At 42.3% G+C, this 25,551-nt stretch overlaps 1 protein-coding gene across 2 annotated transcripts in view; it reads right to left on the bottom strand.

Annotated features, from left to right (window-relative positions):
• Positions 1–25,551, bottom strand: part of FANCB (FA complementation group B) — a 489,492-nt gene that overhangs the window by 98,697 nt on the left and 365,244 nt on the right. For both annotated transcript variants that reach the window (XM_044072523.1, XM_044072524.1), the window contains exon 7: positions 1,516–1,973. In XM_044072523.1, the coding sequence (XP_043928458.1) occupies positions 1,516–1,973 (458 nt within the window). The remainder of the gene's footprint in view (positions 1–1,515; positions 1,974–25,551) is intronic.

Raw genomic sequence — 25,551 nt, 5'->3', positions numbered from 1 at the left:
CATATTTGTGGCTCAGGTTCCTTCATTTCAAACATGATCTTTGGTAAGACTGACATCTAGTCTATCTAAACATCAATGAAGGAACCTGCTTGATTTTAAACTAAAGCACCAGTGCCAGTTAAGGCTCCCTAGGCACAAAATGACACCGGAAGCTGGTACAAAATAAATATCAGTCTCAGAAATGAAGGCAAAGGGGAGAAGTCCCCAAATCCATGGGAAATTAAACTATTTCCTTAATGTGTCTCCAACCCCTTTTCCATTTTCACTGGCTCCACTAAGTATTTATTTTAAATATTTACTGCAGAGGCCGGAGTCTTTTTTTTTTTTTTTAAAGAATTCAGTCTTTCTAGTCTGGTAACCTACTTGAATTTTTCCAGAATCATTAATACTGTGATTTGGGCCCAAACAAAAAAGACGCTGGGAATGGAAGTTTTCTGGAGCTCTTTGTAATTACTTACTGATTTATCCATTGTTTAGTAAACAAAAAATGCAGACAAATAATTGCAGCGAAGGGGGAAAAAGACAGCCACTAAAACTTTGAAGAGATAGAACCATGAGATAAAAATTTCTTCTTGTGTGCTGGACCTTATATGACACTCAAATTGACAAGAGGAACAGAACACAGTATGCACCAATGCAGCATATCTAAGGCAAGGCAAACGTGTGTACCAACATCACTCCCTCCCAGCATGAGACCTGCACTTGTACCAACAGGGAATGAAGAAGCTGAAAAGTGTGAAGAATCAAATGTAATAATTTAGTGACTCTCTAGATCTTATAACTCAGCATAATTTTAATACTTAATTTAAAAACAGGCAGCTACTTATCCGCTCTCTGAGAAATGCAAAAATAATTAAGTAACTTCTTAACATAGAAACCCTGACAGTGAGACAAGCAAACATGTTACTGTTTAGCTAAGGCTAGCAAAACAGAATTATTTCCTGCAATCTGGATGTGCTATCACTTTTTCCACAGACTGAGTTGGGTATCTTTGGCTAGCCAAATGGTTGACAAGCAGATACCAGCTCACAAAATGAAGAGTTCCAAGCTAGGTGGTTGTCAGCCAGGCAGGGCTATATTCATATGATGTGAAAGACCAACTTGACTGTGGATTGAGCATCATCACATTTGCAAATTTAGACAGTTTGCCAGATCTGGTGTTTTGCAAAAGAGTGCAATACACAATCAGGCTACCATGGGTCACCTTTTAGTTAACTTGTTGCAAAAACGTTCTTTCATCTAACATTAGTTAAAGTAGTACACCTTAAAACAAATGCATAAACCATCATCATCAAAACTACAATCAACATAAGCATGCTCTGGCAAAATACAAACCTAAGCCATTAAGATGGTAGCATAAAGGTCATCCTCAAAGGAAAATACAGAAAATAAAAAGGGATACATTTCATAAGAAAATCCAAGTGCGCACATAGTTCAGAAAAATTAAAACATCTTTCTTTGTACATTTTACACTAAAAAAACAAACCTTTGATAAAATAATTGTTTTATGATTACCTTTTGGTAGCTGCCTGCTGTTTAACAGATTCACTGAATATTTTCTGCTGCATAAATCCTCTATGTTCAAAGAAACTCTTCCACACGGCAAAACCAAATTTTCACCTTCACTAGTGCTTTTCTCCAGAGTATTTATTTTCCTAGCATGCAGAAGCAATACACAGTGAACTCTGCTGCATGCTAAAAGTGGCAACAAATCAGTGACACAGGTTACGGTATTTGGCTGAACAGTGCAAATATCTGACTGTGTCCCTCCCACAAAGTGGTTTCCCAGCACTTGTTCATCTTGTAGTTCTACTTTCCTCTTCTTTGCAAAAGTCTCTTCTTGGCAATGAGGGTGTGACAGCTGTGTTGCACACTCAAGGAGCTTTGTTCCTCTGCTGAATGACTGAATAACTGCAGGAAATGAACAGGACTCTTTGACCATCAAAAAAGATAAACTCACATCTGTCAGCAACCTGAGGAGGAAACAGCAGAAATATATTAAACATCTGCAGAGCCCATGAATCTTTTTAAACAGCTTCAACAAAGCAGTTCATCTAAAGTATTTCAATGTTAAGTTCATCTATCAGTCACTATTTAATACACAGTCCAAATGCACTTGGTGAACTTCAGTCAACTTCATTAATGATAAAAAAAATTCTCATACAGCATTTAAAAAAAAAAAAAAAAACTTCAAATATGTTGTTTTTTTTTTTAAATACAATTAAGAATGAAACTATCACAACACTCCCAGTTGCATCAAAATAATTTTTAGGCAAACTTACTCAACAGCCTCCATTCTGATTCTGCTTTATAAGCGAGTCATTAGAAAAGATTCCTGAGCAGTTTTTCTCAAAAATGTTACAGTTAGAAATTGCAGGATAGGCATTTTTATACTTAAGAAAAACAAAATCCATATTTTTTTAAACAAGAAACATCTTTATTGAATTACATCCCTAAATGTGGACAAGTATCTATTCTTACCTTACATCTCCTTATTCTACCGTCTTCACTCACTTCCTTAATTCTATCAATTTCTGTCCCTTGGCTTTCTCTGTAAATATATCATAAGCCTGCTTTTCACTCACTCCGCATTGCAATTCCTGCCTGTATTATACTAGCTTACCTTTAATTTCTCTATAACTGACTAAAATATTTGTGACTGTTAAACCATTGTCATATTAACTTGTATCTACTCTTTATCAATGTTTTCATATTCTGTCTAATTTAGCATAATTATTTAAACTGCACTTGGTTTTTTGTATTATTTTTAATGTCTGTAAAACTATTATTCTTAAAACAGTTTGTAATACTTTGGAGATTTTCTCCCCACATCTCTGCTAAAATGGGCTCCTGGGGTCCTACTCTGTCGGACTTTCCTGGTAATCAAATGTCAAAAAATAAATACTCATTGTTTATGACATAGGCAATCATACATGTATATAAATGGAAAACAAACCATATTGATACAGTATCTTCCATTGCAAAATTCATACATCACTTATCTTACATACAGTCATTGTCAGTCAACCATTACATAGCTCATTCAAATTCCTGCCTTCCCTCAAACCCCACTACTGCCCAAAAAAACACTCTGCATACACTGCTCCCACAACTCCCAGCTCCTGACATGCAATTTGGTCCCACACACCTCCAAAGATCCTACTTCCAGCTCTCCCATCTCTGTTACCTTACTCACCACTTCTCATATTGTTGGTTTAGACTCAGATTACAATCCTGCAGTAATCCTTTCCCTGGCAGCCACCATAATTAAACTCAGCGAGGACTCACTATGTCCAGGCAACTCCAATTCTGTATCACAGCTCAAAAAAATCACTTCCCCAGTTACACCAACTTGCTTAACCAGTAACCCCAACAGAGCAGTCTGCAAGGAGCGTTCCAAGTCTGCCAACTCATTACACTCCCAAAAAGCATATTCCCAATCACCTCCCTCCTCCTCACCACACCCCTAACACCTGCATTCCACCTGAAGAAAAATTGTTTGGAGTCTGCCCAGAGCACAAAAATACCCATGCAAACACTTCCAAGCAAAAATTCCTAAATCTCTAGACTGCTGCGCACTTGTGAGCCACACATATATGCTTCCACAGTTTCTTTGTGAATGGCCCATCCAATCTCTCTTCCCAACCCCTCCAACCTTCACTGACTGACTCCCGCAGCCATCATGCAACATTCCACATGCCACACTAATCATCCCCGCTTCAAAAGCAGCCTGTGCTCTAGACTCCCCCATTCCTCTGTCCTCTCCCACACTCTGACATCAATCCTTGACAGGGAAGGCAATCTTCAACCTGCAGCCCAAACTAATTCCTAGTCTCCTTCAACTCAACCACCTCTCCCCTCCCATTTACCTATTTCCAACACTTTGGTTCCCCCTGCCAACTCTCTACAGCAAATTCCATCCCCCCTGCCCACTCTCCGCAGCCACCTGCATCGGCAGAACCTCCATCCTCCTCCACTCCCATGTTGGCTCAGTTCCTTGAACACCCCCTGTTACTGTATGAATATAATATTTTGTATGGTTATTGTTATTCACCTCAAGGATCTGCACCCCAAACCCCAGTCTCTCCACATCTATTTAGCCTTGACCCTGCCTCATCACAACCCCCTTCCACTTTGAATTATAGATTTCTGTCTGTGCTATGCATAGCAGAATCAATTGCATAGGTTGGAAATACTCCATCAAATTAAGCAATCCCAAACCACCCTTCCCCATCAGAAGGATCAACACATCCCACCTGACTCCTGCCTCCCCCCAGAAAAAAATCTACCAACTCCCAACTAATTGCTATCCACAACTTCTCCCCTGGCTGTCAAAAATATACCTGACCTGCGTACAAAACTAAAGGGATCAAAATACCCCCACTGCCTCCATATCTTGCCACCCAAAAAACAAAAAGTCAAATTTAAGGTTAAGGTTAAGGTTGTACTGAATTTTTCCCTTATTTCATTTTTGTTTAAGATATTTTTATTAAGCATCACAGTCAGTACACTTATGGGAAATGAAAACATAATACTACTTTTAATAGTACAGAATATCCAGTGGTAAATGTGCAGCTGAGTGATGCAATCAACCCTCCCCCCCCCCCCCACACACACACAGAAAAGCACGAAGTCTGGAAATAATAGACACATTCTTAACATACAGGTTGACCTGTGAGATGAACCTCCTTGGTGGGTCCTATGACTGCATTTATCTTCTCCATCAATCACAAATTAGAATGAAAGAAAAATATCCATTCTCTGATCTTGTACTCCTCCAGTCTTTCTTACAGAGGAGCAGCAGGTCCTGTCTCCCACCCTCGTGTTTACATAAGGAGAAAGATAAAACTGATCTGCCAATCACTCCACCTAACAACTTCAACCCAACACCCCACCCTAGCTACACTTCTGTACAGCAGCTAAGATACTCCCTCCACTTCTAAATAAGATGCTGTTTCAGTGTAATTAAACAGCAAGCTCAAAGTCACAAAAAAGACTACCAAGGAATTTGTACTACATTATGAAAAGTACAGTTGTGTAAACTTACTTTTGGGTTATCTGCTTGCAGTAGCCCTCATTCGGCCTGATTAACAAAGTCTTGGGTCCTGCGTCGGTTGCTGTCCCTTCTTCCAAGATGTCAGGTCGTCAGGGGTATAAAATATGCAGCTGATACCATTATATCAGTTTTTCTTGCCCCAGATGTCAGGTGTACCCTTAATGGGAAGTAATTAAATCTATAAATATACAAGGTTATACCTCCAACAAAAAAAGCAAATACACTAAAAAGCTTTTGAAGATAGCAAAGGAAAGTAGAGGTATATCCAAAAAAAAAAGAAGGGGGCTGGAGGGAGGGTAACCAGGACTGCAACAGTGAATACACTCGAACATCTACACTTATGGTAAGTGTACACAACTGTACCATGTTCTTCGTGTTTCACTGTTGCAGTCCTCACTTTTGGGTAGATTCCCAAAGCTAAAGATGGGAGGGGGAATTTAAATAGAATTAGGACCAGCTAAAAGGCCCTGCATGACTGCAGTGGCAAATCCAGCTCTGGATTTAGAGAAAATTGGCAGATGGTAATGCTTGGTGAAAGTATGTACATAACTCCAGGTAGCAGCTTCTAGGATGTCCCTGGTAGGGACACCTCTGAGAAAAGCTGTAGAGGTAGATGCAGCCCTGGTAGAGTAGAGTCTGATCCCCTGTGGGATAGGTTTTCCATGGTGTTTGTAGCAGAAATGAATGCAATGGCCTATCCATTTGGAAATGGTTTACTTTGAAATAGCCTTCCCCTCTGCCCCTGCAGTGGATCAGATTTCCTTTGAGGTTTAGTTCTGTCCAAGTAGAATCTAAGTTGTCTGTGCACGTCTAAGGAGTGCAGAATCCATTCCCCTTTGATCTGTGGATTAGGAAAGAAGGTTGGCAAATGTATGGACTGATTAAGGGCCACACTGGATACCACCTTGGGCATGAAGGAGGGATTGGTCCTGGGGGACACCCTGTCCACATGAAAGATGATGAAAGGCTCCACTGCCATGAGGGCCTGTAATTCAGATACCCTTCTTGCTGAAGTGATTGCTAAAAGGAAAGCTGTTTTCCAAGAAAGGAATTTTAAGTCCGCAGTGGCAGCTGGCTCAAAAGGAGGAAGGGTGAGCTTTTCCAATACAAAGTTGAGGTCCCAGGCTGGAGTTGGAGCTCTCCTGGGTGGTCGTAGATTTTTGGCCCCTCTGAGGAACTGCTTAAGTAGTGGATGAGACAAGAGGGGTGGTTCTGTGTTATAATGAGCTGAGATGGCTGAGGTGTGAATTTTGATGGAGGAGAAAGACAGGCCCTTATGAAGCATCTCAGTTAAGTACTGTAAAATCTGAGGTAAATTGGGCACTGTTGTGCACATCCCTTGAGCTTGGTTGCAGGCACAGAATAATTTCCATTTTTCTGCGTAAGACTTTCTGGTACTAGGCCTTCTTGCCTCTAAAATGATATCCATCACTGGTTTACTGAGGGGTGGTAAAGGAGAAATTATGTAATTAGCCAGGCTGCTAGATTCAGTGTTTGAAGTTGAGGGTGCAGATTTTGGTTTTCCTGTTGAGACAATAGAATAGGAGTCTGAGGCAGGCGCCATGGGGCCCACAGTGACACACTGCGCAAGAGGGGTGCTAGTGTTGGCGTGGCCAGTCTGGTGCAATCAAAATCGTTCTTGGTTTGTCTTGTTTGATCTTTAGTAGTACTTTGGAGAGCAGAGGCAGAGGAGGAAAGGCATAAACTGATAGGTTTTTCCAGCTGAAGGACAGAGCATCCACTTTCCAAGCTTGTTTGTGGGGAGTCCTTGTGCAGAATTTGTCCAACTGATAATTTTGGAGGGAGGCAAGCAGGTCTATATCTGGGCTCCCTCATTTGCTTGTCAACATGTTGAAAATCCTTGGTTCTAGTTTCCATTCGTGTGGGTCCATGAGGTTTCTGCTTCGTTCGTCTGACAGTGTATTTAGTTTTCCTGGCAGGAATTGAGCTTGTAAATGTACTTGATAGCTCAGGGCTGTGTTCCACAATGCCATGGCTACTTTGCAGAGGGGGCAAGAATGTGCCTCCCCCCCCGCTTGTTTATGTACCACATAACAGTGGTGTTGTCCGTCTTTATCATTAATTGTCCTGGAAGAATGTGGTCCTTGAAGGCTGTCAGAGCATTCTGTACAGCTAACATTTCTTTTTGATTGATATGCAGGTGTATTTGACTTGGGTTCCATTTGCCCTGAATGCACTTCCCTGCCAGGTGGGCCCCCCATGCATAGTCTGATGCTTCTGTTGTTAAGGTTTGGGCAGCAGGGGGTAGTGTGAATGGAAGTCCCCTGTTTTGGTGGCATGCCTCTGCCCACCAAACGAACTCTAGGCGTAGGCAAGGTATGGCAAGAATCATTGCTTCTACATCCTGTGAATGTTGACACCATAGGCTTTTGAGATACCATTGCAGTTTCCTCATATGCAGCCTTGCATATGGAATTAGAAGAATGCAGAAGGCCATGAACCCCAAGGCTTGCAGAATTTGCCTTGCAGATAACTGGGTTTTTGTGGCAACTTGTTTGAAGTAGGTTGTCAAATGAATCTGTTTCTCTGGCGTGAAGAAAGCCATCTGGGAAGTTGCATTCAAGCTTGGTCCCAGGAACATAATTTCTTGACAGGGTACCAGGTGTGATTTCTTTTCATTTATGGTGTACCCCAGACAAGTTAGAACCCTTTGTACAAAGGCCAGATGATTCAAAAGTATGTCCTGGCTTTCTGCCTGAATTAGACAATCATCCAGGTATGGGTATATTTGAAAATGTATTTGCCTGCAGAATGCAATGACTGGAGCTAGGCACTTTGTGAATACCCTGGGCACAGCAGATAAGCCAAAGGGCAGTGCAGAGAACTGATAGTGCATGTAGCCTACTTTGAAACACAGGTATCTTCTGCAAGACTCCCTGATAGGGATGTGCAGGTATGCTTCTTTTAAATCTAGTGTTGCCAACCATGCATCTTTGCCTAGCACAGCAAGCAGATGGTGAAGAGTCAGCATCTTGAATTTTGGAATCACCAGAAAGGTATTTAGAGTAGAAAGGTCCAGCATAGGACGCCATGAGTTGTCTTTTCTGGGTACCAGGAAAAGTCTCAAGTAGAAATCTTGTCCCTTTTCCTCTTCTGGTACCAGGTGAATAGCCCTCATGCTTAAGAGAGTCAGTACTTGTTTTTGGGCCTCTGCACACTGATTTGGGGGTAGGTCTGGTCACCCGCTTGGTGCTGGCAACGTGTGGAAGTGAAATCTGTATCCCTGGGAAACTATTTAAGCTCATTTGTCCTGGGTAATGAGTTCCCGGTTCTTTGCATGGAAAGCAATCTTTCCCCCCAAAGGGGTAGTCAGTTGATAAGTGCTTGGTAATTTTAAAAGGAAGTCATTGAGACAGTTTACCATAGGGGAGAGTCTTATTACTCCCAGATTTGGAAGTGGAAGCCCTCCACTGCTTAGTCCTGTATGTCCCCTGGGACTGAAACCTGGGGTTTTTGCTGTGTCTGGCTTAAGAAGACCTGGAAGGGGCTGGAAAGGACCAATTCTTAGAGGACCAGTGCCTACTACATATAGGAGGCCGAACTTGTAAGAAATCTTTAACAGCTTGCCTAGATTTAGCTTTATCTTCCATCTTTTGAAGAACTTCCTCAGCGTGGTTGCCAAACAGGCGGTCCTGATTTAAGGGAACATCCAAAAATTTAGCTTTAACATGATCAGGCAAAGATTATTCCTTAAGCCAAGCATGCCTTCTGAGCACAGACCCAGTAACAGTGGCCCTGCAAGAGGCCTCTAATGAATCAAAACCACATTGCAAAGTATGTTTTCCAACTTGTTCAGCAGAATGCATTAAATCCTGTAATTCTTTATTTTCTACACAGTCAGGAATCAACATCATTTTCTGTTTAAGCAATCCAATAACATGTTGCTGATACTTTCAACATATGAAACTGGCAGTTTAAAGTCCTAATGGCCAAGGTTGCAGAAGTGTAAACCTTCTTTGCAGAAGTGTAAACCTTCTTACTCCATCTATCCAGCGCCCTGGAGTCTCTATCAGAAGGGGCAGATTTTTAGCAGTAGAAGCCTTAATGCCCTTAGGCCCCTGTGAAATAGTATCTGGATCCGCAATAGGATTTTTGTAAAGGAACTTGTGGGACTCAGGGACCCTGTAGTATCTGTCTGGTTTTCTGGGAGCAGGAGGCAAGGAATCAGGGGCCAAACTAGATTCTGAAAAGGCATCATCAACAATGTCTAGTACAGGTGGAATAGCTAAAGGCCTATGTTGAGGTAGGAGTAAGAAATCCCTAAGGCTCTTTTCTGAATCAGAAAAATCCTGGCTTTCCCAGTGGAAATGCTCCCTTAGAGCATGTAACGTTTCCCCAAAAGAAAAGTCCTCTGGAGGGGAAGCAGAGGGAATGGAGTCCTCTGCATCAGAATCCTCATAAGTAGATAAGGGCAAATCCAAATCATCAGAAAAATCAGAAAAACAGAATCCTGGTCAGAAGATTCATAAACCACTTCAGTCCTAGGCCTCTTAGAAGGGGGGGGGGGGTTGGCTACCCCTGATTAGTTTTATCAGATCGTCAGCCATTCTTATCATTTGTTTTTTGGGCATAGAGGCCTGAGCATGTGGCCTGGGCGTCGTTTTTTTAGGCATGGGTCGAGATTTAGGCCTAAGAGAAAAAAGAGGCGTCAGTTTAATATGCAAGTCCGTAGGCCTAAATACACCCTCCGAAGCCAGTGCCTGCACAGTGGCTCTGGACCCATCCAAGGTACAGACATCCGCGGGTTCCATAGTTGAAGTATCTCGTGACATACCGGACTCCGAATGGGTCTCAGTAGAGGCCTGCAAATCAGAAGTAGTGGGTATCAGGGGCTGCGAAAGCGCCTCACTGAGTACCTGCGAACTGGCGACTGGCTTAGGAGAAGCGTCTTCGGCAGTTTTGGACCTCGGCGGCCTGTCTCTGTTTTTATCTTTGCGTTTTTTTGGAATCCCGGTAGTCGGATGGCTAACCGACGACATTTCTTGATAATTAAACAGAGAACCGAAATATTTAGAGGCGACAATGTACCGACGACGGATAGTGCGCTGATTAAATAAAGCACAAAACCGACTGCAAAGTACATTGTGGTCAGGGCCTAGGCAAGGAATAGAGTATGAATGAAAATCTTTATGAGGTATTTGCTTTCCACAAATAATGCAATTATTAACTTTTACTGACATCGGTAAGGAGCATGAAAAATTTTCCCAACGGGGTGCTTAGCTTTTAGTTGAAGACTTCGGTTCTGAAACACGAAAATGAAAATTTCAGGAGTCGGCCGACCGGCACTTGCAAACTGCTTCTGCTTCAGGCACCGCACGGCAAGACAGACTGATGTAATGGCATCAGCTGCATGCTTTATACCCCTGACGACCTGACGTCATGGAAGAAGGGACAGCAACCGATGCAGGACCCAAAACTTTGTTAATCAGGCCGACTGTGGGCTACCTGCAAGCAGATAACCCAAATGTAATGACTGCAACAGTGAAACACGAAGAACATCCACCACCGAAGAGAGTCCCTGCAGACCCGAGAGATACGGATTGGATGGGATAGGGGAAGATCTAGTAGAGACCACTGGACTGCTAGTGCCCACTGAAGGATTTACATGTGGACTGCTAGTGCCCACTGAAGGATTTACATGTGTAGTCGAGCAAGGGGTAGAACAGTGATTGTGGCCGCCATGGAGCCCAATGCCCACAGAACTGTCTCTGCTGTAAGAAGTTAAGCTTGGAGAATGGAGGACACATGAGCTCTTAGATTGTGTACCCTTTCTGGAGTGAGGTAAACTTTCATTTGAATAGTATCCAACCGAGCACCAATGAACTCTAGAACCTGAACAGGAATCAGTGACGATTTGCTGATGTTGATGCCAAGGCTGTTTGCTAACAATAGGAAATAATCCCAGGCTTGGCAAAGTAGATGCCTGGTGGGGGCAGCAAAGAGCCAATCATCCAGGTAAGGGAAGACTTGAATTCCCTGAAGCCTCAGGTGAGCCGCTACAACTGCCATCACTTTGGTGAACACCCTAGGGGCTGTGGTGAGACTAAATGTGAGGGCTCCGAACTGATAATGATAGTCTCCCAGCCAGAATCGGAGAAACCTGCAGGAGCATCTGTCCATCTTGATATGATAGCACGCATCCTGGAGGTCAATCAAGCACATACAATGTTTCTCCTGCAGGTAAGGCAGGACAGATTGAAGAGTGACCATCTGGAACTTCTCCTTGGCTACTGACAGGTTCAAGGTGCATAGATCCAGAAATGGGTCTTAGGTCCCCTGTTTTCTTTGGCACTAAAAATAACCTGGAATAAATGCCCGATCTGGATTGGTCTATGGGGATGGGTTGGATGACTTGTTCTGTTAGCAACTTGTCTATTTCTAATGTTGCTGCCTCCCTTTGTGCGGGTGGAACACCTGGGAGGCATTTTGGTGGGAGAGGTGATATAATTTGCAACATCCAATGCTCTGATGTTATGGACTCCCATGACACTGGGTGTAGCGAAAGACAACCCTCTACTGCCTCTAGAGACGAGCAGTTGGGCAGCCTCTCAGGGCTGCTGGGTGGGTCTGCCTGAGAAAGGCTCTCGAGACCCAAAATTTCTCGGCCCCCTCTGTCTCTGGGGGAAGACGAGTCCTGAGTGTCCCGGGAAGACTGAGACTTCCGGAAAAGGATCTTTGAGGGGCAGAGAAGTGGATCCCAACGACAGACAGTGTGTTCCCGTCCTTCTCACTCTGGACCAATGTGTCACAAACTGTTTTCCCAAACAGGGAAGAACCATAATTTGGGGCATTTGAAAATGACGCCTTGAAGTGTTCTGTGAATTGACACAGCTGGCACCAGGCGTGGAGCCTCATGGTAGTGCCGGAACTGGCCACCCAGGCGGTTCCCTTCATATCATGGGAGAGCAGATGCATGGATGTATTTACCACCACTTTGAGAGTGGCCATCCGTGCGGAGAACACCTTCTGGCCCGCTGCCGGCATGGGCGACTCAGTGACCTCCTTGACTAGGTCTCGCTGCAGTCGAATGATGTGTGCCATGTAGTTCAGCACCCTTATAGTAAAGGTTGTTGAAGCGTACACCCTTTTCCCTAGACAATTCATGGTCCTTGACTCTCAGTCAGGAAGATGGACCACAGAGCACTCCTGCGCAAGCTCTTTTTTAGTGGTGGCAGCCACCACCATAGCATCTACAGGGGACCCCTTGCTCCAACTAGTCCTGTCTGGTGGGGGGCTTAGAACTTTATCTGGGTGCCTAGGGATGGGCTCCATGGTGCCTGGTTCCTTATATGCCTGAGATGTTATAAGGTCCACAAACGGATCCGTGGGAGGGGACACCCAGTAAGTAGATGGGCCTGTGCCGAATGCCTCTAGGAACACTGACTCATCAGCAGTTGGTTTCTGGGTGGACCACCCCCCCCTGGCAAAGGGGTTCCATGATATCTCTAAAGGAGACATCCTCGGAGGAGTGATCGGGGGGAACCTTCCCCTTCCTCCAAGTCAGTGTCTTCAGTCAAGGAATCTGGAGAGGAGTCCAAGTGCCACCTTTCGCATGTCCGTTTACGAGGAACCTCCTCAGTGGGACTCTCTGGAGGGAATTCGCAAACCTCTTGTTGTTTCCACGTGGGGGCTTCCTGAGGCAAAACCTGCATAGGCTGTCCCTGAGACAGCAGGATGGTCGGGGCCATACTCAAAACAGAGGGGTCTGTGTGGAGTCCAAGGACGAGATGGTCAGGGGCCTCAACAAACTCGAGAGAACCCTCTCCACCACATCAAAAGCCGAAGGGGGGCAGGCATCTTGAGAAACTGCCATAGGAGCTGTTCCCCTCGGATCTGACGGGAGAGTCAGAGCTGAGACTACAGACACTGAGATGCCAAAGGGAAGACTGCTCAGACAAACTCGGAGCCGACAGAACCCCCTCGAGTCTGATGCCGAGGCTATGTCTCCGATAGCTCTGACCCGACCTGGTCGGCTCAGACACACTCAAGGCAATGGCTGGGGTTGAGGTACAGGGTACTATCGGTGCCAACCCCTTGACCCCAAGAGTCCTCGGATCCAAAGACTCTGAAACTGAAGGATGGATCAGAGAAGGAGATATAGGAGTGAAAAAGGACTGTGAGCTCCCCGCTCTGGAGGGAGAGGGGCCTGGCAAGACTCCCATCTGGATTTGGGTGTGGATGAACTTCCGCATCATCCTGTCCACCTCCACCTCGCTAAGACTATGAATAGACCGGGAAGAAGCCACCAACACCGGCCGGGAATACTGATGAGGGGACGACCTTAGAGGAGACTGAGACAACTCCGGCTCCGGGGAGAACCTGGGAGAGTGGAGCCGGGGGTAACTGAGCCTCGTGGGGGGTTTGGCCTTGGGTGGAGGCCCCACCAAAGCCAAAATGTCCAGAGACCATTTACGTGGTCTCTCTTTCTTGTGGTGTCTCTCCTTCCCCAGACCTCTTGGCGGGAGTTTGAGTCCCAGAGGTCTGGGGAGGAGAAGAGTCAGAAGCGGCAGTAGAAGAGGCCAGCTGGGGTTGCGGAGACAGCGGTCCCTGAAGAAGGAAGCAAGCCCTTCAAAATTAGCTTTTTCCTCCTGTCCTTAAGGGCCCTTCGGTTGATGCCCACGCAAATAGGACAGAGGGTAAGCAAATGGGCTGTGCCCAACCACACTACACACAGAGTGTGGCCATCGGCTGGAGAGAGCTTAGGGCCATACTCTGTGCACTTCCTAAACCCTAGTTTAGGGGGAATATCTGCCATATTCCTACCTAAAAGGAAAAATACAGGCACGGGCACACTCACTCACAGAGAAGATAGGAGTGGGAAGGCCAAAAGGGGGAAACTACAACAACAAAACTTTTTTTTTCTTTTTAAACCGATGCCAGCGGGTAGAGGAGGTGAGGGGCAAGAAAATACAGACAAAGGGAGAATACCTCCCAAAAAGCAATCACTTACCCCAAAAAAACGCTCGGAGCTTGAGACCACGGTGCTTAGCTATTCAGCAACAAACGAGATCTGAAGGGAGGAAGGAGACAGGGGGCCATTATGTGTAAGGGGAGGAGCTTGGAGCTTGGATCAGGTGCTGGTTATGCTGCATTGTGAGATCCGATTCAGATCCATAGACCCACAGGTTGAAGATCAAATGAAGTCAACTACTTCAGATCACCTTTTTTAATTTCAGTAATACGTTTAACAAAATGTGAACAATAAACAGAGTACAATACCACTTACCTTATTATATAAAATATGCAGCATAAAAGCTTTACAGATCTCCACATAACTATTTCACTTATTGTAAATCCAAATAATCTGGAATTAAGAGGGCAAACCTTTAACTCCATTTTCAAATGTACAGATTTCCCTTCCCAGCAAATGCAATCATAACATTTTCATAAAATGATCTGATAAAGTAACAAAAGTCCAATAAAACCCATATTTTCCTGTGATGCACATCATATGCCATTGTGACCTCACATGCAATCATCCTACCTTCTCCTTTGTTTGGCATGATTTTACCAGTTATTAACTTTCTTAAAAGATAACAACAGCTGTCCTACTGTTCTAGCCCTATTTAAACCAAACTCTTCTTTTGCTAAAATATCCATCAGAACCACTTTAAGTCTTTATTGTAGGAGTCTCATTAGTAGTTTATAATTACATTTCTTAAAGGAAATCTCCATCTTGGAACTAAAAAAAATGTGTTTTTTTTTCACTACATCTGTTTTTTGAACTATTTAGTACATTAAAATAACTCTAGATGTTACTTATAAAATTCTAGCATGCTTTTTTCACAAATCAAGTCCCCTTTACAGCAGTCATGCTAGACACAAGGAAGTGATGTTGTCTTCCTAGTCCATTGAGATAAATTGCAGCAGTTATTCTGTAGCAGGAATGCTTGCATTTTATTCCTGAATGGCCAACATATACGTTTTTCTCAAACCCTGTTTTAAGCAATTCTAAGCAATTTTACAACTCCAGCCAAAGAAAGTAGCTATATTCCGGGCTTTTGTAGGGATTGCCATTTTGTAGTCCTATGCTATGAGGACTGACAGACCCTCCCTACCCTCCATCTGAGGTGTTAAAGCAACAGTGTAATCTAGTGCTGTTAATCAACACTTCACAGAATAATGTGTTCTGTTACTCAGCAGTAGGAATATTATTTTATTATTATCCTGAATGTTAGAGAAATGTGTTAATGTGTTTGCTGCATTGTTCAAAAGTATTTTACAAGCACATTACAAAAAATTGCAACTATCTGATCATGAATTTGTGTTAGCATTTTTAAACTGAAGCACATCTTCCCACATTACATTCTCCCACTTTTGTGGCATTGTTTACCCCTTGATTTGTTATACTGCAGCACTGATCTGTATGTAACACTAGCACAACTTTCTGTAAAACTATTGCCGTTACAGAAAGTAGTACTTATAAGTGGATCACTATACAAAACATGCATTTCTGAATGTTGTCAATATAAATACTGTTACAACTAGTCAAGAGTACCCAGTAGGGGGGAATATAATCTTAGACCTTGTCCTTACTAATATGGGAGCATCCTGAATTATCTATTCCATATCTTTGTCACTTGTTAGGTCTGACCATAATTGCCAATTCATCTGAAATAAAACTGAATCCAGGGACCACTTCCACCCCTGGTACCTTTAAAAGTGTTTCTCCAAGACAAACTACCTTCTCTTAAGTAATACTCTGTTAATCTTCAAATCCCCAAAAAAACAAGTTAACTCTACTGAATATGTAGAAACATATACCAATAAACTTTACCAGCATGTAAAGAGCTGTGCAGATGTGGCTGTACTGAGCAGAAACAAGTGAATGGCATGCCCTAAAACAACCCCCCAGTGAAACTTTATTAATATAAACAAGCTTTACAATAAACAGAAGAGATTATTAGCTAAAGTAAGAAAAACAAGACAAATAATATTACAGTCCTCATCATTAAATTAAAACAAGAACACAAGTGCTTAATTAAAGCTATGTCACATCAGTCACCCTGCTAGATAGGGGTCCATGGAAGTAAATACTGTGGGAAGAAATAGCCAAGGAATTGTTATGGCTAGGCTTGTATAGGCCCTAGGGCCGATAGCCTAGTACCAACCTACGAGCCAAAGCCAAGTTCAAGATAATAAAGTCTCCAAAGTAAAGGGTAAGCACAAGGCTTTTTTTTAGTTGTATTTGTAATCACAAGAGCACAATGCAATAATGTACTGAGCTAATTGTAAACTATGTTGTCTACACAGATGTTGAAGCTCTAGCTTACCTACTGACCAGTACATTCATCTCATACTTTACCCTATCATTCCCCCATTTACCTCGCATGAAATATCTGAAACCAATTTGCCACCAGCAATCTCAGAAGACCAAGTCCAGAAGGTGCTATCAAAAACAAAAAATACTGCTTCAATAGGTCTTGCCAATATCCCTGGATGTACCTTGTGTAGTAAGAAGCATGATTTGCAACATCCTTAACACTGTTCAACTTTAACCTCCATACAGGTTTTGTACCAAGTGAATGGAGAACCAAAAAGCTATTCCCGTGCATAAGGGGGGACCGTCCATGGACTTAGCAAATTACAGACCCACAAGTCTGACCAGTCTTATCTGGAAACCTAAGGAAATAATTATCATGGAATTAATCAATACACACATAGAGAACCTCCAAACATTGGACACATCTCAGTTTGGATTAGTCAAAGGCAAGGACATGCTTACTCAATCTGGTGGACTTTTTTGAAAAGTTCATCAAAGCAATGGATGAAGACAAAACAGTGCCTACCTTGACCTGGCCAAATCTTTTGACACAATCCCCGACTGAGGCATATTAGTAAAGCTTAATAAACTACAAATGCACCCCTTTCACACCCACTGGATTGCCAACTGGCTCACAGAAAGGATGCAGAGATAAAAACAAGGGAAGCTACCGTCACAAAAAGACCAGTGGAGTCCGCCCAGGGTTTCGTACTGGGACCCCTTCTGTTTGGCATCAACTTCTCAAAAGTAAAAGCCAATACCAAAGGGCTTTAGCTGACTAAATTTGCAGATGAATGCAAGCTAAGAGCAGTGATCGAATCCCCAAAAGACTCAGCAATCCTATGGGAAGGCTGAATATTTGAGCTGTTTGGTTAGCTGTTATACTTACATCAACTTTATTACAAGCTAAGTACAACCTTGCAGTGTTATAAGGCAGTACTGCATTTTATTTTTGTTATTTATTTATTTCATTGAATATTGTGATCCCTCTGTATCTCTGCAGTAAGTGGGGGGCTATTATTCTCATTTCATTGATATTCAGTGTTGAACTCTTAGCCTAGAGGGTTTCTCTGTGCTTATAAGTCTCACTTATCTCTGAATTTATTTTTGCTGAATAGCTGAATATTTGAGCTGTTTGGTTAGCTGTTATATACCCACATCAACTTTATTACAAGCTAAGTACAAACTTGCAATGTTATAAGATAGTACTGCATTTTATTTTTCTGTGTATTTATTTGCTTCACTGAATATTGTGATCGCTCCGTCTCTCTGCAGTAAGTGGGGGGTTATTATTCTCACTTCACTGATATTCAGTGTTGAACTCTTAGCCTACAGGGTTCTCTGTGCTTATAAGTCTTAGCCACTTATCTCTGAATTTATTTCTCATGAAAATATAAATACCTCACAACAGTTAGCTGCACAAAACCAAACAGTCAACAGGTAAAAAACAAGCAAAGTGCAGTTCCACGGCTGATAAAAGACGAAATTCCAAGTCCAATGTAGTCAAAAGGTTTAATAAAAAAGATGAGCGCTTTCACAATTCAAACAATTGCTTCTTCAGATCACAAAAAGACCAAAAACCACAGGTTTAAGTACTCCATCAATTAACAATAATTAGTCATGTGATATGTAAAAAAGTAATAAATGTGCTCAGGAAGAGAGCTATTTAAAAAGACAACCATAGTAAAAACACCCATCATAAAAAACATATGTATGAACAAAATACATACAAACTGTTGAAAATCCAACTATACACTAAATGACCTGAAAATCTAGATATATTTATATGTTATATTAACTAATGTAGTATAAATATCATATAAATTACTTTCTCAAACCCCTGTTCTTTAATTCTGGTTTCAGGGGGGAGCCTTTATGCGCTTTGAGTCTAAGAATCCTTCTAGTTTCATTGCGTTCATTATTATTAATAATATCACCTAGCATCATATCAGTCCTGATAACCTCCAATACCTGAAAGGCAAATTTATGCTGATCCCCTTACTGTGCTACATGTTTAGCAATTGCACTGTACTCTAATTTTTTACTAATACAATATAAATGGTCTCTTATCAGTTCACGGAGACGTCTATTGGTCTTGCCAACATAAACTTTTCTACATGTCATACACTTAGCTAAATACAATCTTTTTCCATCTATATTAAAAAACAAACTAGTGAAGATACAAGAAATAGCCACCTCCTGTTCCAGCGTAAGCCAGGCACTCAGTCGCAAATCCTTAAAATTGTTACCAGGAAAGTAAATCCAGAAAGCGTTTACAGCACGCTTCCTGGTAACAATTTTAAGGATTTGCGACTGAATGCCTGGCTTACGCTGGAACAGGAGGTGGCTATTTCTTGTATCTTCACTAGTTTGTTTTCTGTTTGAGTCGAGTCACTATATTAAAAAACAATCAAGACCTATATTGGACAAATATGACTTAATATTAAAAAACAGCAAACAATTTCTTGAACAGCTTTATATGTATTTGAATTCTACAGAGTTTTGTGATTTTGATTTTTTTGTTACCTTGGATGTTGTATCTCTATTCACCATGATTCCCAATCAGAGGGGATAGAAATGATGAAAGCATTTGTTTTAAGAAATAGTGAATATACTGTACAACACCTTGATCTTATATGTTTTTTACTAGAAATGACTCGAGAACACAATGTGTTTATTTTTGAGCACCATTATTATTTGCAACTGGCTGGCATAGCTATGGGCACTCCTTGTGCCAATAGCTACGCCAACCTTATAATGGCAGAATGGGAATCTCAATATATTAAATGCCTAATAAGGAAGAATATAGTATTCTTTCATCGTTTTGTAGACAATCTTTTCCTTTTATGGAAAGGGACTGAGGCAGAACTTTTACAATTCTTTGACTACGTGAATACAACAGTCAGTTTCCAGAAGTTTACTTTTGAATACTCTTCTGAGTTTTCACATTACTTAGATGTACAAATTCAGAGGGATAAAGAAGATGGCAGTATTTCCACAAATGTTTATAGGAAAGAATGTTATGTACCTTCTTATCTGCATAGAGATAGTATGCATCCGGGACATATATTTCACAGTGTTATGAAGGGGCAAATGTTACGTGCCTCAAGGCTAACAGCTAATGATATAGATTTTGAAGACAGCTTGGTAAAACTCACCAAAGATTTTGAACGTAGGGGTTATGATAGTACTGAGGTTCATAAAACGAGTGAAGTAATTAGGAAGGAGAGGAAGAATCTTGGTAAACCTTATTTTTCCTCACCCCAGAGAAGAAATGTTTCAAATCATAGATCTAGAGATAGAAAATTTTGTTTTAATTTAACATATAGTAGTGAAGTCAATATTTTTAAGGACATAGTTAGTAAACATTGGCATGTTTTGCAAACTGATGAAAATACAGCTGGAATTCTTGGAATTAAGCCCTCTTTTGTTTACAGGAATAAAAAATAGTTAAGAAGACAGTTATGTTACCCTAAACATGAAGGGCAAGATATGAACCATATACTGACAGACACTAAGAAATGTGGTGCTTGTAATTTTTGTACTAGTATAAATGAAGATCTGAGTTTTATACATCCTGATTCTGGACATAAGTTCATGTTTAATGTTAAAGCAGACTATAACACCAAAAATCTAGTGTATTTAGCTAAGTGTATGACATGTAGAACTATTTATGTTGGCAAGACCAACAGACGTCTCCGTGAACGGATAAGAGACCATTTATATTATATTAGTAAAAGATTAGAGTACAGTGCACTTGCTAAACATGTAGCACAGGCAGGGGATCAGCATAAATTTGCCTTTCAGGTATTGGAGGTTACCAGGACTGATATGAGACTAGGTGATATTATTAATAATACTGAACGCAATGAAACTAGATGGATTCTTAGACTCATAGCGCATAAAGGCTCCGGTCTAAATGATGTAGTCCCCCTGCAACCAGAATTAAGGAACAGGGGTTTGAGAAAGTAATTTATATGATATTTATACATTAGTTAATATAACATATAAATATATCTAGATTTTCAGGTCATTTAGCGTATAGTTGGATTTTCAACAGTTTTTATGTATTTTATTCATGCATATGTTTTTTATGAAGGATGTTTTCTACTGTGGTTGTCTTTTTAAATAGCTCTCTTCCTGAGCACATTTATTACTTTTTTACATATCACATGACTTTTTGTTGTGTCTTACGGCTTATCCCGGTTAGGGGTCGCCACAGCGGAACTCTGGTCCGCTAATGTTTGGTAGTGGATTTTTACGTGCCGAGTTACCATCCCTGACGCACAACCTTCAACAAAGGCAGGCCCATTCACGCATGCCTCCACAGAGAAGACGCTCTAACTGAGAATCGAACGTGACGTCTTGCTGGGAGACGACAACGCTACCGCAGCACCACTACTGCATCTACATATCACATGACTAATTATTGTTAATTGAGTGTGTCACAATATTAAAGCAATTTATGCCCGAAAAATGCTAGACACCACAGGTTTAAGTACTCCATCAATTAACAATAATTAGTTACATATCACATGACTAATTATTGTTAATTGATGGAGTACTTAAACCTGTGTTTTCTTGGTCTTTTGTGATCTGAAGAAGCAATTGTTTGAATTGTGAAAGCGCTCATCTTTTTTATTAAACCTTTTGACTACATTGGACTTAGAATTTCATCTTTTATCAGCCGTGGAACTGCACTTTGCTTGTTTTTTACCTGAATTTATTTCTGATGAATAGCTGAATATTTGAGCTGTTTGGTTAGCTGTTATACACCTACATCAACTTTATTACAAGCTGAGATAGGTACAAACTTGCAGTGTTATAAGATAGTACTGCAATTCTTTTTCAGTTTATTTGTTTCATTGAATATTGTGTTAAAGATAGTACTGCATTTTATTTTTCTGTTTATTTGCTTCACTGAAAATTGTGATCTCTCTGTCTCTCTGCAGTTAGTTTCCCGCCCTTCCTCTGTGTTCTTGTTGTGGTATTAATCTTAGTGGCTTTGGAATTGCCCGCGCCTCCTGTAAATTTGTGTTTGAACACTCCTCCTGGGTCCATCTCATTTGCTCACTCAACCGAGTACAGTGAGATCATATTTTAATTTCAGACACTCCAACCAGTCCCATTAGTCCAGCTCTATTCCAGTCTAGTGTCATTAGCTCATTCTACCTAATACAGAGAAAACATTTCAGTAGGCCAACCCACTTAGGCCTTTCACCTTGAATTATCTTCTGTTTCTCCTTTCTCCCTTTCCACTTTACTTTGTGTTCTGACTGAGTGTGCTTCTCAGCTGATAAGTATATTTTTTGGCACTTTTTAACTGTTCAGAGTTGAGTTAAACAATAACTGAATTCAGTCCAGAATACAGTTTGAATAAATTGCTTTAATATTGCGACAAAGTGTGCTAGCTTGCACTGCACTTGAATTGTGTTTAGTGCTGTTTTAGCTGCTTTTCTGTAACAAAAAAAATTCCAAGCTTGTTTCCTGCCTTTCATGTAATTGGTCTAGTTCAGTTACAGATTTGCTGTATCCAGAACTGTTTGTAAGCTTCTGAGCCCCCAAAGCCTTTCTGTGTTGGAGGGAAACCTTCTAGCTTATTAATGGGAGTGGTAAGCACTAGGTAGCCTATCTACCACAAGAGTGGTTTCTGGCCCAGAAATTGTAGTTTATTGGCCGTTTGGGCAGCTTTTACATCTCTTTAAACTTTCTGGTCTAAAAGCCCGCATTTGCCCTTGTTTCCCACCTTTCCTGTAGCTAGTCTAGTCCAGATACAGTTTTGCTGTATCCAGGACTGTTTTTAAGCTTCTGAGCACCCTAAGCCTTTCTGTGTCAAGGAAGTCTTCTAGCTTATCAGTGGGAGTAGTAAGCACTAGGTAGCCTATCTACCACAAGAGGAGTGGTTTCTGGCTCAGAAATTGTAGTTTATAGGCGGTTTGAGCACTTTTTCCATCTCATTCAACTTTCTGGTTTAAAAGCCTGCATTTGCACTTGTTTCCCACTTTTGCTATAACTAGTCTAGTCCAGAAACAGATTTGCTGTATCCAAGACTGTTTGTAAGCTTCTGAGCCCTCCCAAGCCTCTCTGTGTCGGAGGGAAGCCTTCTAGCTTGTCAGTGGGAATGATAAGCACTAGGTAGCCTATCTACCACAAGAGGAATGTTTTTTGGCCCCAAAATTGTAGTTTATTGGCTGTTTGGGCAGTTTTCTCCATCTCCTTCAACTTTCTGGACTAAAACCCCACGTTTGCACTTTTCCCGCCTTTCCTGTAACTAGTCCAGTCCAGATAAAGATTTGCTTTATCCACGACTGTATGCAAGATTCTGAGCCCCCCCCCAAGGCTTTCTGTGTTGAGGGAAGCCTTCTAGCTTATCATAGGTTCATAGGTTTATACTAGGCTATCTGCCCTAAGGCATTTATAAGCCTAGCCCAAATTTTTGTGGCTTACGCCACCCCTTATATGAAAAAATACTGTGCCCATTAGTTTGTTGTGCCTCTGTCCAGCAGTGACACAGAGATGATTCCCGGGGTAAACCTACGATCTCCCATCCACAGGTCTAGATTTCTCTTGAACAGAGTCAGCGAGGTGCTCTGCCTCACATGGACCGGGATTTTATTCCACAGCATAGGGAGTCTCTGAGTGATAAATCTATCCCTCCAGCACGTCCTATTTATATCCGTGCTAAGGTTTAAGTCGCTTGCTCTAGTGGTTTTGGTGGATTTGGATTTTTTGAGGTGGAGCATGTCCATTCATTCCGGGTTGGACATGGCCTTGTATGTCAGGCACATGTCACCTCTGAGCAGACGGTATGCACTGAATAGAGCTGGAGTTTCTTCAATCTGGCAGCATATGACAGATTTTGGAGTCCCTTTATCCTTTTGGTGAGGAACTTTTGGGGTCTCTCCAATTGCTGCAGATGTCGGGTGAGATACATCCCGAATGGGGCATTGTACTCGATCATTGGTCTGATAAGTGAAGAGTACAGGGAACAATAACCTCACTAGATCTGGATGTGAATCCCTTCATGATCAGGTGGGCAATGTAGAAGGTCTTTCTAACCACTTTAGCAATGTGAGTGTCAAAAGAAAGGCCACTGTCAACCTGGGTCCCCAGGTCCCTGATAACCTCTTCTGTGCTTAGTGGATTGCCACCTATATGGTAGCTTGGGGTTACCTTGTTTTTCCCGAAGGGTATGACTATACATTTTTTGGCGTTTAACTTCAGGCCATGGCTCTGGCACCAGCTATCTGTTTCCGTGAGTCCCTTCTGAAGGATATCCGTGTCTGATGCACTTTCCACTATGGCGCGCAGTTTGCAGTCGTCTGCAAACTTTGTCAGCCAAAGTCCTCCTATGTTGGCCTGTACTTCTGAGAAGTAGATGCCAAACAATAGGGGGCCAAGGACCGAGCCCTGTGGGACACCACTTGTGACCGGCTTGGAGTCTGACACAGCGCCAGCAACTCTAACCCTGTGGATTCTGTCCTTAAGCCAGTTTGCAACCCATCTTGTGACATATGGGTTTACATTTAAGCTGGTAAGTTTTTCTACAATACCAGAGTGGGGTATTGTGTCGAAAGTCTTTGCAAGGTCAAGGTAGGCTGTATGGACTGCCTTTCCCTCATCAATGGCCTTGGTGACTGTTTCGAAGAAGTCACCAAGTTCAAAAGGCATGATCTTCCCTTGACAAAGCCAAACTGGGTCGGGTCCAATGTCTGCAAGTCCCCTATATCTTTGTTTATGAGCTCCATTTTGATCCTCTCCATAGCTTTGCAGACTAGACTTGTTAAGCTTATGGGGCGGTAATTACCAGGGTCCGTAGAGGCGCCTTTGTGGAGTGGGACAACAGTTGCCGTACGCCACTCCTTGGGCACGTATCCTGTGGTAAGGCTGAGATTAAACAGCTGCCTTATGTGCGGGTTTAATTCCTCATTTAGCTCGTGTAGCACACAGCCAGGGACACCATCCGGTCCCATTGATGCTGTGTTTTTAGCTTTAGAGAGAGCAGCTTTCACCTGCGCAGTGGGAGTGGTAAGCAGTAGGTAGCCTATCTACCACAAGAGGAGTGGTTTCTGGCCCAGAATTTGTAGTTTATTGGCCATTTGGGCAGTTTTTCCATCTCTTTCAACTTTCTGGTTTAAAAGCCTGAATTGCGCTTGTTTCCTGCCTTTCCTGTAACTAGTCTAGTCCAGATACAGTTTTTCTGTACCCAGGACTGTTTGTAAGCTCCTGAGACGTGCCAAAGTCTGCTCTTCAATTTTTCCCTTAGATCTGCTAGTTCTCTCCTTTCCTGCACTTTTACTAGCTTATTAGTCTAGCAGTTTACCATACCAGACTTCTTGTAGCAATTATTGAAGCACACAAAACTGTTACCAGCACTAAACGTTCTACAAGAAAACAACTCCAGTACTTATTATTAATGCCCACCCCTCCAGGCATGTCTAAAGGTCTGTTCCCTGTGCTTTCTCCTGTTAAGCTGGTGAAATTGGGCATCTTGAGGCAATGTAGCAACTGCCTTATATACACAGACAACCCTCTCCTCTTACCACCCAACACTCAGACTTGCGAGAGATGCACTTATATATCCAAACTGGAAGCCACGTACTCTTTAGCCAAGACCGGAATAGCTGGTCAAGAGGAGAAGGTCAGCACTTGCACCACACCACAAGGAACACATAGCCCTCCAGAACACACACCAGCAGTGCCTTCACATAACACAAACCACACACCCACCTTTGCAGAGGCTCTCAAAAATCTACCCAAACAGCAAAGACCTCCAAGGCAGAAATGCACATGACCACCACAACACAACACTAATCACGGGACAAACAACTCTCCTAAACAGTGTGCCATTCAACCAAAGCCCCTAAGGCAAAACAGCATCCCCAGCACACTAGTCATAGGTGACGCGATAGTGAGGCACACTGATGTCCCACTCACTAGACTGAATAAGGAGAAAGTAACAGTCAGCTGCCTGTCAGATGCCAGGATCTGCCATATAACGCACGCACTCAGGTCCCTCAACAACAGGTACAAATATGACTAATTGTGCATGGGGGTGAGATGTACTTCCCTGGACTATATGAAAAGAGACATGGAGGAGCTCTTGGATTATGTAGCCCAGGCGGGTACGACCCTAGCCCTGAGCAGCATCCTACTATCACCCAGAATGATACCACAGTACAAGCAGAAAATGATTGATTTCAACAATTGG

The sequence above is a fragment of the Protopterus annectens genome, chromosome 5.part0 (assembly GCF_019279795.1).
Source record: "Protopterus annectens isolate FY-2018-M chromosome 5.part0, PAN1.0, whole genome shotgun sequence".
Lineage (NCBI taxonomy): Eukaryota > Metazoa > Chordata > Ceratodontiformes > Protopteridae > Protopterus > Protopterus annectens.
Note: the sequence above shows the minus strand (reverse complement) of the source record. Positions and strands in the feature narration are given on the sequence as shown.